The sequence below is a fragment of the Pieris brassicae genome, chromosome 12, assembly GCF_905147105.1.
Source record: "Pieris brassicae chromosome 12, ilPieBrab1.1, whole genome shotgun sequence".
In the NCBI taxonomy this organism is placed as follows: domain Eukaryota; kingdom Metazoa; phylum Arthropoda; class Insecta; order Lepidoptera; family Pieridae; genus Pieris; species Pieris brassicae.
The window spans coordinates 10,461,918-10,478,308 of NC_059676.1; the positions used below are offsets into that span (position 1 = coordinate 10,461,918).

General features: G+C 33.5%; 1 protein-coding gene across 3 annotated transcripts in view; it reads left to right on the plus strand.

Moving 5' to 3' along the window:
• The first annotated feature begins 403 nt into the window (after positions 1-403).
• The window catches only part of LOC123717280 (probable multidrug resistance-associated protein lethal(2)03659), a 28,318-nt gene continuing 12,330 nt past the window's right edge, over positions 404-16,391 (plus strand). Inside the window, exons 1-17 of one of the 3 annotated variants that reach the window (XM_045673195.1) lie at positions 404-512; positions 4,097-4,223; positions 5,324-5,386; positions 6,205-6,281; positions 6,630-6,732; positions 6,922-7,026; positions 7,806-7,908; positions 8,397-8,628; positions 9,168-9,324; positions 9,874-10,188; positions 10,688-10,814; positions 11,217-11,378; positions 11,743-11,872; positions 12,548-12,657; positions 13,355-13,480; positions 14,293-14,470; positions 14,920-15,070. In XM_045673195.1, coding sequence (XP_045529151.1) covers positions 4,144-4,223; positions 5,324-5,386; positions 6,205-6,281; positions 6,630-6,732; positions 6,922-7,026; positions 7,806-7,908; positions 8,397-8,628; positions 9,168-9,324; positions 9,874-10,188; positions 10,688-10,814; positions 11,217-11,378; positions 11,743-11,872; positions 12,548-12,657; positions 13,355-13,480; positions 14,293-14,470; positions 14,920-15,070 — 2,219 coding nt within the window. In that variant the 5' untranslated portion in view covers positions 404-512; positions 4,097-4,143. Of the gene's footprint in view, positions 513-2,383; positions 2,514-4,096; positions 4,224-5,323; positions 5,387-6,204; positions 6,282-6,629; positions 6,733-6,921; positions 7,027-7,805; positions 7,909-8,396; positions 8,629-9,167; positions 9,325-9,873; positions 10,189-10,687; positions 10,815-11,216; positions 11,379-11,742; positions 11,873-12,547; positions 12,658-13,354; positions 13,481-14,292; positions 14,471-14,919; positions 15,071-16,391 lie in introns of those variants that run through there. The other 2 variants (XM_045673196.1, XM_045673194.1) reach the window with 2 other exon arrangements.

Sequence of the window (16,391 nt, forward strand, 5' to 3'; positions counted from 1 at the left end):
TCGAATTTTGTAAGGTATAGAGTACGAGTAGAGTGGAAAACAACTGGAAAAACACTGGTCCTAACATCACCCTTAGTTACAATTATTTTGTAATTTTAATATTATTGATATGTTGTTATTTTAATAGTTAAAATTCCCGTTTCTAATCCCTCTTTATTACACAATTTTACGTTTCACAATTGCTATTGTGTTTAAAAAATTGTGGGTCACTTATTGAAAATGATATTTATCTTAAAAATGAACTTTTTCTTTTGTGAAAAATAATTTATTATTTGAACGATTCATTAAATTAAGTTTATTTTTTAAGATTTAATTTTCCGACGACAAATTGCTATTAATGACTGTACAGCATTCGTCACAGAGTCAAGGCCGAATTACAAAACTGTAGACAGTTTCGTTTTGCGATTTACGAGAGCGGACGTTCGAAATGTGTTTCGATTATAATTTGTGAATTTTTGTGTTTAATCAAAAGTTATATTGAGTTATAAGATAAAAGTCAGTTTGTCTAAAAGGTACGTATGTTAGTAAATTAATTCTAGACTGTGACGTTAATATGTTGCAATTTACCTATAGCTTATTATCCCGTTTGATGAATTAAACAACAGTCATGTTAAATTAAAAGAACTAAAGAAAGCTACATTTGAATTATGAAAAATATGGCCTATTGGTTATGGACGCATGGGTAAACATTTTACAAACATGTACTGAATTGCCTTTAATTACAAAAATAAGTGAGTCTTAACTCTTATTAAACGACTCTGAGTTGCAAGAGTCACCGAGACTTCGTCTGCATTATATTTGTAGTGACTTTTTGTTCAAATCAGTTTATGTCAATATTTTGAATAAGATACAGACAGTAAAATGTTTTTAAATATAACTAATTTCCTACTATAAATATCTACAATCCCCCTTATAATATAGCAAATGCAATATTAATTCAGTGGAATTTTAATCAGGCGTGCAGACGATGTTAAATTAAAATTTCAAGTCCGGACTTAGTGGTCAGAATGTTACACAAAAAAGTATTACGAGAAATGTCAAATTTGAGATACGGAAATTAAATACTTAGACTCTTCGAATTACGCTTGAAAAGCTCATTTGTCTGCCGGTCTGGTGTGTATTTCACATTAAAACCAACTGAACATCTGTCTAATATTTTTAATAAAGCAATACGATTAGATAGTGTTGATATGTTTGTAAATATAGGACACATACAGTTATTATTAATAACTATTGTAACTATTAGTAGTGTTAATAACTAGTAATCAAAATGCCAGTATTTTTAATAGTGTAAAATCTATGTTTAAAATATGTGGAAAATTAACAATAAAGAAATAAGATTGTTTATTAAATGTTGTTAACATTAGGGCAATAATTTTGTACATTTGACATCTGTCAGTTTTAGATTCATAGTGACGAATCGATACATCAAATATGTCAATCGTTATTATAAAAAAATACTTATAAGTACTACTAACTACTTTTATTATTTAGGTTGTAGGCTTCGAAGCTCTTAAAGTATCTAGACTTTTAGTCTATATTTAATTGTATCATCTACAGTTTTGATATAATGTGTGTCTTAATAAGTATTTCTGTTTAATAAAAATATAATAATGAGCCTTATATATAACTCAGTTATGAAAAATAAGTGAAACAAGCGTAGTTAGACAGTGAAAATAGCAAAAACAAGTATTGCAACATGTTTTATAATAATTTAGAAATTATGAAATGGTTAACGGATGGGCCTCTAGGCCCATCCTTTAACCATTTCGTCTGATCCATAATTTCTATGGACAGGTATGTGATATGTGTTGTGGGTTTTTGGGTGTGAGGCAAAACTTAGTGCTAAGTCTCACTTCCGTACGTCAAAAATGTATTGGATTTGGTCATACGGGAGTCTTGTCTAAGACTTGCCGGTGTAACCACTTACCATCGTTAACCATTGCTGTTGTGCTTCTTACAAATGATTTTTTTTCTCTCAACTATTGTTTGGGTCTCCCGGTTCTTAGGCACTGAACATTTTACTATTATCTTTTATTGCGAGGTATGAGTTATATTTGAAAACATTGCGTAATGATATATATTTTCGTCCTTTTGGCCTTAAAACCCAAATATATATTTAATTATCGAAATTACACGAAAATAATTATGTTTTAAATTAATACACACGCATTACACAATTAAAACGAACATTTTTCTTTAATATTTTTTTTTATCTCTCATTCTTTTTTTATCTTTGATTATTGTTGTTTTATGTGTGTGAGTGAGTGTTTTGTTAGTAATAAACGTTATGACTATGTCTTAAGTCAAGTAGGTGTGGCATTATGTAATAATGGTACACTAATATTTTGAAACAGATAACAATAATGCCGTGGTGCTACAACGTATGTGCAGTTTCTTTGATCATTTTTGTGTCAACTAAATGTCGATTTATAAGTCTAAAACATACCGGTAACCTCACGCTTTTGTTCTAAGAAAGTGTACCCCAAAAAATGCTGAACAAGGATTCGAAGGTACGGCTTTAGGATTTAGTTGTACAATTAAATCAGTAGGCCAAAACACCCGTCACGTCCGTCAATGTTTGCCGGTATCTATGTCGCAGTAAAGTAATTAAATCAGAGAGTTAATTGAATCTCTAGACAGTTAATTAAATGTCGATATTCAATCAAGTCGCTAAAGTTCCGTCAGACAAGTGAGTGAAGGAAACTAGTTTCCTAAACGTTCCTAGACAACAAGACTAACTTAACCTAACCATTTACAATAAAGCAAAATACGGAATTTCCAAGCTCTCAGTTCTTCAAGATCAAACCGAAATAACAATAACAAATAAAATAATCATGGCGGAGTCTTGTTTAACATTGTTAATCAACTCGCTGGCTTTCGGTCAGACAGATAGTTAAACGTTTTCGACGCTGCTTTATTTAAATCAAAATGCTAGCGATTTGATTAAATATCGCATTTAATTAACTGTCTTGAGATTCAATTAACTCTCTGATTTAACTACTTTACTGCGAGATCTATACCAATTACTGCATGCGTGTGGATGCTTTACGGATAGCCTACTTATAAAATAAGAGTTGATGCTTGTCTGCTTAAATAAATAAATAATTATTATTATTACTAAACTATTTTCGGCAGATTATATATTAAGAAAAAATACACTACACAGGGACCCAACTTTTTAAATTAAATTAAATTTGCTATTATTATTACTATGTAGGTTAAGAATTGTTAATACTTATTAAGATATCATATCTTTCTAAGGTAAATATTTAATTATGACCGGCCTGCGCTCGATTTACCCACGGTCAATAAACTGAGGTCAACGACTTTGACCTAAATAAAAAAGTGTACTCACAGATCAGATCTACCTGTTCTGTATTCAAAACTGTTTTTCAATTGAAATAAATTTCTTACTTGATTTTTTTTAACATTAGTCGGTACTAAATATTATATTCATCATATTATATCGGTATATAATATGAGTGACCTAATCGGAGTTTATTAATTAACATAGGTTTTCTGTTTACGTATAAAAAAAGACGTGAACTTCAAAATGTTATTGAAGATACACAGCGCGGGACACAAACGCCATCTGATTTACCAATCACGTCATCGACACGCCACATTTGTTCAATGTTTGCCGTTATCTATGTCGCAGTAAAGTAGTTAAATCAGGGAGTTAATTGAATCTCTAGACAGTTAATTAAATGTCGATATTCAATCAAGTCGCTAAAGTTCCGTCAGACAAGTGAGTGAACGAAACTATGTAGTTTCCTACCAAACCTAACCAACTTGCAAAACACGGAATATCAAAGCTCTCAGCTCTTCGCGATCACGCCGAAATAACATTATCTAATTAAGTGACTGGATATTAATATAGAAATATTAATTGGTAATAATGATACAGATTCCATTAATTATGACATCGCCTTTTTAGGCTTAAAGCTGGTTTTATTTTTAATCTTGTTTCTTAAATTCTTATATGCCTTCTGGGTTTAATCAAATAAGACATTTTGCTTAAACTATTGTAGGATAAAATGTTCTTAGAAATATATTTTTGTATTATTTCTGTAATAGTATGTGAATTTTACAGTTATTTCAGAGTAACCTTGTGATAATTAGTATGGGATTAAATTAATTATGGATTCAGGACGATACGACACGGAACGATTGCAAAACCCACGAGAGAAAGCCAGTCTCCTTTCGAAAATATGTTTTTCGTAAGTAAATGTTAATTATAAATTAAAAAGTAGAGAAGTACGTCTTACAAATAAAATCAAGGTCAACTAAAACTATTTTATTAAAATAAAACACTCTTCGTCGTAGCCATATAGCTTAAATAGCCGTTTAATTAACTGACTAGTCTCTTGATGACGTTACATTACTTACCTATCCTATTAATTTCTATTTAGTTCCACTTTATGCCACCAAACTGTCAGTATAGCGTCGACAAATAACAAATGCCTGCCACTAAACTGTCAGTATAGCGTCGACAAATAACAAATGCCTGCCACTAAACTGTCAGTATAGCGTCGACAAATAACAAATACCTGCAACCAAACTGTCAGTATAGCGTCGACAAATAACAAATACCTGCCACCAAACTGTCAGTATAGCGTCGACAAATAACAAATGCCTGCCACTAAACTGTCAGTATAGCGTCGACAAATAACAAATACCTGCAACCAAACTGTCAGTATAGCGTCGACAAATAACAAATACCTGCCAACAAACTGTCAGTATAGCGTCGACAAATAACAAATGCCTGCCACTAAACTGTCAGTATAGCGTCGACAAATAACAAATACGATGATATTTTCCAAATTTTATGAAAAATAGTATGGAAAAGTGTAATTCTAATATATTACATTTTATATATATAAATTAAAGAATTACTTATGTCAGATATTTCACCTTTGTTGATTTCTGCCATGTGTTCGTACGCATTAGACATTAAATATAACAAACGCTACGGCTAAATGTAGACCGCTAGAAAAACCGCCGCGGCGCTTTTTAGAAAAGAGGCTAGGCTGTTTACTGAACGGCTACTTAAACTAGTTGGCTGCGACTAAATACGACACAGGGGTCATCGACATTTTTAAAAAGCTTTTAAAGCCACCTAAATTAAAAACTAGATTTAATTGAATATTTATGGGTTGGCTGATTTCAGCGTTACCTTTTTCAACCTTACATCAGTTAGGTAGATCCCTGGGTCACTGTATAGATCCATACTAAGTTGATATTTACTTTATTGCCCTTTGTTTGACGTTACCTTTTACTATAAATAAGTATTGGAATTTTATTAACCGACTTTTTTTAGGTACACCCGACATATATTCCATTTGGGAAGAAAACGCCAGCTTACTATAAACGATTTGTACAGGTAATTATTATTAATAATATTATATTCCCCCGAAACGGCTCGACCGATTCTTATGACATTTTTTATGCAAATTAAGTAAGTCTAAGAATCGGCTACTATATCTAAAACCCCTAAGTGATAGGGGTTGTCCACCCTAAATTTTAATTTTGTAATTTTTATACAAAATGTTTTGTTATTATTTTTTTATGATACAACATACGCTTAATTGTAAGCCCCCTACGATCAACCCCTATTTTTTATTATAGTAGATCGTTATTTTTATTGAACTAAAAATGATTCCTATAAATAATATACATGGAAAAACGACGTTTGCCGGATCAGCTAGTAATATATAACATTTAGTTGGGATTCACGGCAATTGATTATTTTAGATCGGCTTTATAGCATCTAAGCCTTTTTCGCCTGACGCAACTTTCAATCTAAAATTTCTATACGGTTTTGTGCATATAGAACAATCCAGAACTGCAAAGGTTCAAACGCAAGATCTCAGGGTAGAGAAGCGCTGAGCTGCACAGACTTTTATTTATTGGAACGCGTTGCGAAAGGGGGCTAAACGGAAAAAAAATTAAGACCAAAAGTTGTAACGACACTATTTTGCTATAGTTGTAAGCCGTGCGGCGTGCGCGTGTTTCTTTGTCTGTCTGTCTCTCATAGAAAGCAAGCCAGTTATTCCTACATCAGTTACCACAACCCAATATTACTAAAATAAAAAAATAAAATTTTATTACATTTCCTTAACTTATTAATCGAAAGGACCTTCGTCCCATCTGGGTGTCCTGCACCTTGCACCTCTAAAGTTTTTATCTTTACACTTTCAGATGTTTGGCACGCCATAGAGCCGCATTAAATGGCGATCATTTATCAGCGGCATGGAAAGACGAAATCACACAGAAAGGTATTGTCTCTAATCTTCATCTGCTTGGACAATACGCCATAACTTTGGTCATAGTCACCGATACAGGGCTTCAAAACTGGCTGGATAAAAACTAATTCTAACGTCCTCAGCTCGTTAGAAAACTATGTGAATAAAATAACTACTTTTTAATATATTGAAATATAGCAAAAAAGTTTTTATATCTGCCAAGTGCGCAATGATACTGGCCACTTCTTATATTATTATTCTAGCATTGTCATTTACTAAAGTATCACAGATGATTTGTGCAAATAGTTAATGATGTTTGACGTTTGATCATTGACAAGTTATACGTATACAATACTCAGACGGCTCAATGTATAATTTCAGATTCTGGCGGGAATGCATATCTTTTACGAGCCATTTTCAGGATATACGGTCCCAGGTTCCTTCTTTATAATGTTACGTTTGCCATTTTAGACTCATGTTTTAGGTTAGTACTTATATTATTTTTTTAAATTGTTTTTAATTTAATGTTTAATTATTGTTACGTTAAGAATATTGTAAAATACTGACTGTATATTTGTGTGCTAGAAACATATATGAGTAATATTTAATAATATGAAATGTGATGTTACGTAGTTTGTATTAACGAGTTTAGTTAAATCATTGCATTTTTCAGGATATCTATACCATTGTGCCTTGAAGGATTAATAAATTATTTTTCTCCTTTACACTCCGGAATGACTGAAGTTCAGGCATATTTGTATGCCGTAGGTATTGTTGGGTAAGGTCTTTTGTTTATAATTAAAAAGCTTTTAATGCGGATTAACTTACATGCTAAATATCACTGATCTTTGTACTGGGTTTCGTTGTTTTAGTGACGACATCGCTTTTCATATTTCTGTATGTACGTCAATTTGTTTGTCCTAATTTTGTGGCACATTACAAAAAAAGTTAATATCCCTGACGTAATATAATTAGGTCCTTAAAAATGAAATTGACGTTTTGTCGTACTGGTCACTTTGACCTCAAAATCTCCTCTATGGTTAGCAATTCTAAATTCAATTTTTGAGAAAACAATATGAGGGTAAATTTGTATGATGCGCGCGTCACAAAACCCCGACACCCTGAAGTACATTTTAAAATATTAAATGTTCATTTCTCTAATTATGTAGAAATAATTTTATTGCGATTTTTAAATAATAATTTATTTAACTAGATAATGCTTTATAATAATATATAGTGTTGTTTTTTCACCAAACGTAGAATAAGACGAAAGATAAAAAAATTAAAAAAAAATATTTCGTTACGCCAGAGAAGTATAAGTGTGTACATTACATAAGTACACACACATGTTTTTACCCTCTACTCGCGGACCTTGGTCCAACAGATTACCATTACGGGAAAGTCGTCCGCAAAATTTGTTGCATCTGCAAAACCCTAGGCTCCAGGCCTTCTTAGCCTGCTGGTAAATCTGCCACTGGAATTGTTCATATAAATTCTAAACAAGTAAAGACATATACACCTTAGGTATAGGTTTTCTGATTCTCTCGACTCTTTCAGGTTAATGTTCATAAGTTCAGTATTAACACATGCAATGCTTCTATTTCAACTGGAGAGCAGTATGATACTGACTAAATCATGTTGTTCAGTGATATATAGAAAGGTATGTATATTTACTTATGTAAAGCCGAGTCGAGACGAGTGTAACGTGTAATGTAAGCTTACGAGTAATTTAGCATCACCAGTGTGGATGTAACCTAATAAGTATCCGCAATGGAAAATCGGTTTTGCGTGTCAAAAAGATAAATTGTGAACTATATATTGTTTTTTTATGTATAAGGAGGAACCGGGTAGAAGCCTCATCTGATACACATGGGCACTAACATTTCCAGAATGCTCGCAAGTGCGTTGCTGGTTTTTTTTTGTATAAGCATTTTTCTTACGGTAAAGAAAAACATCCCGATCGAAGCGGCATTATTTAAGATTCAAAGACGACACTTGACGTGCTATGATTCTCGTATAATCTGAGAGCGTTTCCGGCCTTTTGTTGTCATTTGTCCAAAACCTATTGAATTTCCAGTATGTCTACTGTATATTTCGTGTTAATTATCAGGCATCAATCCAAAAAGGTATAATGTTCTTTATTTTCAGTTACTTCGAGTAAATTTGACAGCTGGGGGCAAAGCCTCCGAAGGCTTAACGGGGTACATAGTAAACTTACTCACGATAGACACCGAGAGGTTCCAGATGGCCAGCTTATATCTGATAGACCTAGTTAGAATACCAATAGAGACAACTGTCATAGTTTACTTAATGTACACACAGATAGGTGTCTCAGCATTATTCGGAGTTGGGTTTTTGCTTATGTTTATACCACTGTTTAGTAAGTAGACTGTAATTATATAAGTTGTTTAAAAAATATAAAAACATAGAGAAATCTTAGTTTTATAGAATTTGTTTTGCTTTTTCAATAGCGCCTACGAGAGCGATTTGTCTCAATAGTCTTCAGTTTCGGAGATTAACTCTTCATCAGCTCAAAATTTATGTTCAGTCAGCATTCTCTTGCGGTCTGAGAACAGGAAAAACGCTGAGGGCTAACTCTGGAATTATTTATGCGTATTATTATTTTTTATGTATACGTGGATCAGACATGTTACAAAAATTACTGAAGCGATTATGATGATGTTAGACTGCTCGTTAAGTTGAAAGAACTTAAAGTATTGATTGAAGGAAAGTTTCTTTAAAGGAAACTTTATTTTCTAACGAAATGTATATAATAATTCTTTAAATTAGGTACATTTGCTTCATAATATTAGTTCAGATATATAAATAAATATTTCTGAAATTATTCTAATTTTTTAAGTTAAAATTGATAAAAATTTAATTGAAAGAGCTATATTATAGCTTTTATTCTATTTTCAGGTTACCTAGGTAAAATAGCAAGTAAATTCACTGAAAAAATGACAGTGCGCACAGACAACAGAATACGGCTTATGAACGAAGTCGTACAGAGTATAGAAGTTATAAAAATGTACGCCTGGGAAAAGGCTTTTGAGAAGATCATTGGGAATGCTAGAAGGTAACGTTTTTATAGCCCTCGGTTAGACGACTTTCAGTTGATTGATTACAGCGCCATCTGTTGGGACCGATTGTTACTTATTAGAAATATTATCTCAGAATTATAAATGTAGTATGTGTATACATATTGTAACTTTTTTATGACCTTATTTTTCGTAAATTATCTACTATATGCATCTTTATAGAAATTGGTTAAATAAAGTTAAATGAGATAAAGTTTATTATCATAGACATGAATACAAATAATACAATTATTTCATTTTACCTTATTACTAATAAGATTATTACAGAATTTCATTAATTGTAATAGAATTATCACAATCATTGTTATCATTATTATATATTTTTGTTAATAATGGCTTCGAATCTCTTTGAATCAACCGTGGTAGGGTCAAGAAAAAGATGGCGCGGTAATTTTTTTACGAATTCATTTTTCTTTATGTGTTATGAATAAAAGTATGCAATCATTTCATTTATGTTTCGTTATAACGCTGTCACGTTAAACTATCGTCCGTAAACCGACTTTACAGACAAGAATTTTTTTTGACAGAAAAGAAATGAGCATTATCAAAAAACTAACATGGCTGTACGCGTCCATGTTCTCGTGTTCGAAGCTTAACACACAAATTGCGCTACTAATAAGTATATTATCGTTTATCGCATTCCAAAATGTTATTACTGCTGCAAAAATATTTGTAGTTATATCATACTATGAAAGTATTCGGATGTATATGGTGGAATCGTTTCCAATGGCGATTACAATGGTTTTGGAAGCTTATATTAGCGTGAAGCGGTTGCAAGAGTTTTTATTACTACCGGAAGTGACCAAGAATGTCGATTTGACGAAGATTTTTGATAGTAACGGGTGAGTTATTTCTAACAACAGTATTATTTCCTTTCTGGAACACTTGTTTTTTTTTTAACTTTTAATCAGAAAAACGCACGAATGTTCCCACGAATACTGCTGACTTGTTAAGTGCCAAGCCTTGCTGAGAGTTTTAATTAAGTCAACTATGTAATTAGTATATTAAACCCTTATTATGAGTTAAATAAAAAATATTATTAAGGATTATATTTGCCTATATCTTTGGTAATTATTTGTTGTTATATATAATTTATGTTTGCTGTAGAATTACGTAATAAATAAATATGACTGATTCATATTCATCGACAATAAAAGTTTAAAACAATTTTTCATTTTAATAAGATCAGAAATTTATAATATATTATATTATTATTATTATTATAATATTATATAAAAAAATATGTGAAAAGGAAATGCTAAACAATTTCGTATCTTCAATTTGTGGGTGACCTTATCAAATATTGTATTTAAGTTAATGTTATAAGTCATTCTGTTTTAGTTACGTTCCAGACTTCAAACCAAAAACAAATGTGAATGAAATTATAGTATTTAGAGATTTTACTGCTTTCTGGGTAGAAAACACAGATTCGAAGACACAGCCGGTGCTTTCAGATGTCAATTTGACGGTAATACAGCCTTTTTTGGGATATGGATTATTGTTTTAGTTCAATACATATAGAAAATGTGACCACTGCTTAAAAGTCTAAATAGTATGTGGTATACTTTTTTTATAATAGACGACAAACGGGCAGTAGGCTCATCTGATGTTTACTGATAACGCCGTCCATGGGCACACTTATGGACGCAAATGCGTTGCCGACCTTTTGAGAAATGGTATGCTCTTTTCGTGGAGAAACCTAAGCAGAATTGGTTCGGAAAAACTTCAGTGGGCAGCTGGTTCAACAAAGTGGTGGTCCGCGGCAAAAACTGCTTGTGGAACGACAGCAGTCGATGATGAAACTTAATTATTAGTCTTATTAATTGCGATCCCTGCTAATCCCACTTTCATAAAATTCATGATATTTCAGATTAAACCCAATACACTTACAACAATAATAGGCCCAGTGGGATCAGGAAAATCTACCCTCCTTTTGTCGATATTAGAGGAACTACCGCCAAAAAGTGGTGAACTGATTGTTAACGGTTCAGTAGCGTATGCTGCGCAGGAGTCTTGGCTGTTCGATGCTTCGGTAAGCAAATACTAAATTCATTTAGATACTACGATTTCTATAAATATATTTCTTTACTCGATTGACTCCACTTTTGTAAAAGGGATATAAATACAATTAAAGAGCAGCGTATTAGGTATATACTATAACAGGGAAATATACAATAAAAGAGGCACATTATGCTATAAAAGGGGCATACTATACAATCAAAGGGACGGATTATGCTATAAAAAGGAAATATATAATAAAAGAGGCACATTATGCTATAAAAGGGGCATACTATACAATCAAAGGGACGGATTATGCTATAAAAAGGAAATATATAATAAAAGAGGCACATTATGCTATTAAAGCAGCAGTAATAGATGCAATAACTTTACTCTAGGTAAGACAAAACATAATATTCGGTCAGGACTATGACAAGGATAAATATAGGAGGGTCGTGAATTGTTGTCAACTTGAGAGTGATTTCAAAGACTTTCGACATGGAGACCAATCCCTTGTTGGAGATAAAGGTATATATACTATTTATTTAGTTATTTTTTATTGTTGAAAAACATAGCACATCTTTTGGCATAGATCTTCTCTGCCTTCTATCTGATTCTACTCTGGTCTATCAGTCCTGCGTCGATTATTATTATTATTTATAGAGATCAAGAGTGTGCAATGCAAAATAAAATCAGCAGCGCTACTACCCTTTTTTAGGTCTGGGCCTCAGATTTCTGCTCATTTATCAATCTAATAATCAAGTAGGTTATCAGCCTCCTGTGCCTGACGTCTAACACAAGAAACCAATGTACACGTTGGTATCCGTTACCGTTCGAGCGAATGTTAATTACGACTACAGTCTCTCATTGTACAAAAAAACAAAAAAAAACAACTGTACATGATAAACACTTCAAACTATAGAGAGTAGGGAAGCCCGGACTTCAAATTATCGCATGTTGGCGAGCGAGAAACGACTCGTATTCCTTATACTTCAAAAACCTATGAACCCATGAACATTGATTTTATTCAAATTTTTTTAAAAGACCGAATTATTTTTATCTAAATTCTTAGTAAGTGCTAGAGTTACGATGATTGTGTTGCAATTTTTTAATGTATTATATATTCTATCTTGGGAATACAGGGATAATTAACAATTTAACAATAACATATTAAACATTTAAGTGTAATAATTTATATTATAGGTGTAACATTATCGGGCGGTCAGCGCGCACGTATCTCCCTCGCTCGTTGCGTCTATCAAGACGCGGACATTTATTTATTGGACGATCCGTTGGCGGCCGTTGATGCTAAGGTTCTTAATATAAATCACTATTTTCAAACTGCAATATTTTCTTAAATATAATAAATAGTAATACACGTTTCGGGGTTAACTTTATTAATAAGCATCGGATACTGGCAAATAGGTGATCAGTAGTATCCTGGCGCAAGTGTATTTGAGCTGTGTGTACTAGTATGTGTGTTTGATAAATATTTCACAAGATTAGACTTATTACATCGAATCGAGATATTTGAATAATATATGATATTTACCATAATTCCTGTAATTAACCTACATAGTAATAATAAAAAAAAGAAAAAGAACATTAAAACGTTTTTAAAAAGTTTGGTCCCTGTGGCAGTGTACCTGTAACGCTGGCAGCATTTCCTCGCTGGATTGCGATACTTATTCGTTGAAAGAGTAAAGCACCAGCTCTAGGGTCAGCGATACTATCGACCAACTCAAATCTTTAATTAGGGCCTGTGCTCATGAAATTGAAATTGGAGAAAAGACTTCTTACACTTACGGTAATTTATAAAAATCCGCCCAAAAATATTTATTTATCTATTTTTTATTTTTTTACACAAGACTTCATTACTTAAACTTTTACTATTATTATTTGTTTTTTTTTATCTTTGATTATTGTTATTGTGTGTGTGTTTTGTTACTAATAAATGTCTGTGTATATGTCTTAAATACTATAATATTAATTTAACTATATGTTTCGCAGGTTTCCCAAGCAATATACAAAGACTGCATAAGGGGTTTTCTTCGCGATAGAACAGTCCTACTTGTGACCCATCATGTGCAATACACACGACATGCTGATAATATTTGTGTTGTAAGGGGCGGGAAGGTTAGTTGCTCGCGTATATGTGTTGGATTAGTCCAAACATTAGTTTGCATAAAAAATTACCAGAAATTACTTTGTATCTTTTACCTAGCCTCTAAGCATACAGGTAAAAAAAGATATAGCTAGGGAGCTGGCTTGCTCAAGTGGCAGACTTTTTAATAGACTTTATACGATAAGGAATGTTAATGTTGCGTTGTCAATTGACACAACCTTCAAAATTAAAAAAAAAACAGGAATACTATTTAATGTGCTGATTTTATTTGTTATCTAAATGATATTAAGCATTAACCCCACATGCAGACACGAGCAAATGATTAAGTAATTTTATCTTTAAATACAGGGAGTATTTATATTTTAGAAATGAACTTATTCGTGCATAGAAACATACATATTTTAATGTCGAAGTAAGAGGTAGACATGGGAAGAAATTGGCTGTGCCAAAAATCAACCTGGAACTGTTTAGGAAAAACGCCTTTTGTATAGCTATTAAGGTTTACAATATAATTTACCAAAAGAATTAAATCATCTTCCGACTAAAGTCTTTAATAATCGACTTGGTGGAAAAAATTTATTACTCAATAAATAATTTTTTGCGTGAGACACTGTAGTTAATATAAATTTAATAACGTTTGTTATGATATGTACTATACATATTATATAAATTCTTATGTCTAATACTGTAAAACTCCTTTAAAGACAAATTTGCGCTCCATTGTATGGCAGAATATGCGAAATTACTATTGTTTTAACAAAAAGAGACGAAACTACACTTAGTTTTGTTGAATAAGTTAGTTAGTACATTGAATATTTTCTAGATTGTATCTCAAGGAACCTATCAGGATTTGAAAACCACCGTATCGGAATTGGAACAAATGTCAGGTGTAAATGAGGAACAAACAGTCAAACAGAGCCCGGAAAAGGTGAAATCTCAAAAATCCATGAGCGAATCGGTTCAAAGCTTAAACGTACCTGAAGACAGCCCTCAACATCAAGGTTCATTTTAAATTATCTAAAAAAGGACATTCTAAGAAGTTTACATATAGTTTTATATTCCTTGTCATATGGATAGTGAGAAATGTTGGCTTAGTGGTTTCAGCGAGCTACTCTCATCCCTGAGGTCGTAGGCTAAAACTATACGTACCGACCTATAATCCAGCTGTGTACTTATGGACTTTCTGTCTATGTACGCCAAGTGGTCTCTTCGTAACCATCTCTCTCAACCATCGTAAGGAAAAAAAACTAAAAAAGAATGTAGAAGAACTATGATTGGTAAAACGTATATTTTATAACAACTTTCTTTAGTTGTAGTTAGTAATCTCACGAATTACAATGCAATACAAAATAATTAAAAATATAAGAATTACGAAGTTATAAGATGCTGGGGATAATCTCCTCTTGCCTCCATACCTGGCTTACTATACAATATTTAAAAATAATTTCAGATGAGAATCAATCGGCAGGCGCTGTGTCCAGCAGCGTTTATGTGTCATACATAACGAGTGGTGGGGGCAAAACTGCTATGCTCATTTTGATGGTACTCTTCGTAGCTGGACAGTCGTTTTATTCTTCGATCAATCTGTGGCTTGCTGAGTGGTAAGTTTAGATATACTGAAAAATGTTAAACGCTAAAGAAAAACAATGTATGAATGGATTCCTGTCATAATAATTCATTACTCTATTGGTCTCGTTAGGGAGACCAGAACGGGTTTATAATTTGCGCTGGAATAACGCTCTGATTCTCATTTGAATTGTTTTATACAGAATATTTACTTATCAATTATTAATTAGAGAAAACTCAACTTTGGATGATCAGGGGAAGGAACCACCGACATTATTGCGGTGTGATACTACGATGCCTGAAGTTACATTCCGGCAACGTGCTATCCGTAAACATTTATTTTCCCTGGACATCCATAAGTCGAGCGGGCCTGATGGCATCCCCCCAATTGTGCTGCGTACTTGTGCTCCTGAGTTGGCTCCGGTCCTAACGCGCCTTTTCCGCTACCTGTACTCCCTCAACACTGTTCCGAAGTGCTGGAAGACAGCTTTGATACATCCGATCCCTAAAAAAGGCGATCGCTCTGATCCGTCCAACTATCGCCCAATCGCAATAACCTCCTTGTTCTCCAAAATAATGGAAACCATTATTAACGGCCAGCTCTTGAGGTATCTAGAGGGCAGCCAGCTGATTAGCAATTCTCAGTACGGCTTTCGTCGTGGTCGCTCAGCTGGTGACCTCCTTGTATAACTTACACATAGGTGGGCAGAGGCAATTAAGTCCAAGGGGGAGGCGCTGGCGGTAAGTTTCGACATAGTGAAAGCCTTCGATCGGGTGTGGCATAGAGCACTGCTCTCGAAGCTTCCAGCCTATGGGCTCCCCGAGAAATTATGCAACTGGATTTCCAGCTTTCTCGCTGATCGGAGCATTAAGGTCGTCATCGACGGAGCATGCTCCGACCTTAAACCCGTCAATGCTGGTGTCCCACAAGGCTGTGTCCTATCCCCGACCCTGTTTATTCTGCATATTAATGATATGTTGCAACTTAGCAACCTTCATTGCTATGCGGACGACAGCACTGGGGATACCTTTTACACGGGCCGGGCAGGTATTTCTCGGGCTGTTGTTGATGAGTGCCGGAACAAACTTGTGTCTGAAGTCGAAACTCTTTTACGTGGAGTCTCGGACTGGGGTAAATCTAGTCCAATTTAACCCCAAGAAGACACAAGTATGCACGTTTTCCGCTAAAAAAACTCCCTTTGTCGCTACTCCCCTCTTTGAAGGCACTCTCCTTAAAGCCTCAGCTAACATCGGAATATTGGGCGTTGACATATCGAATAACGTCCAGTTTCGCGGTCATTTGGAAGGGAAGGCTAAATTAGCCTCCAAAAAGCTTGGTGTGCTCAGCAAGGCGAG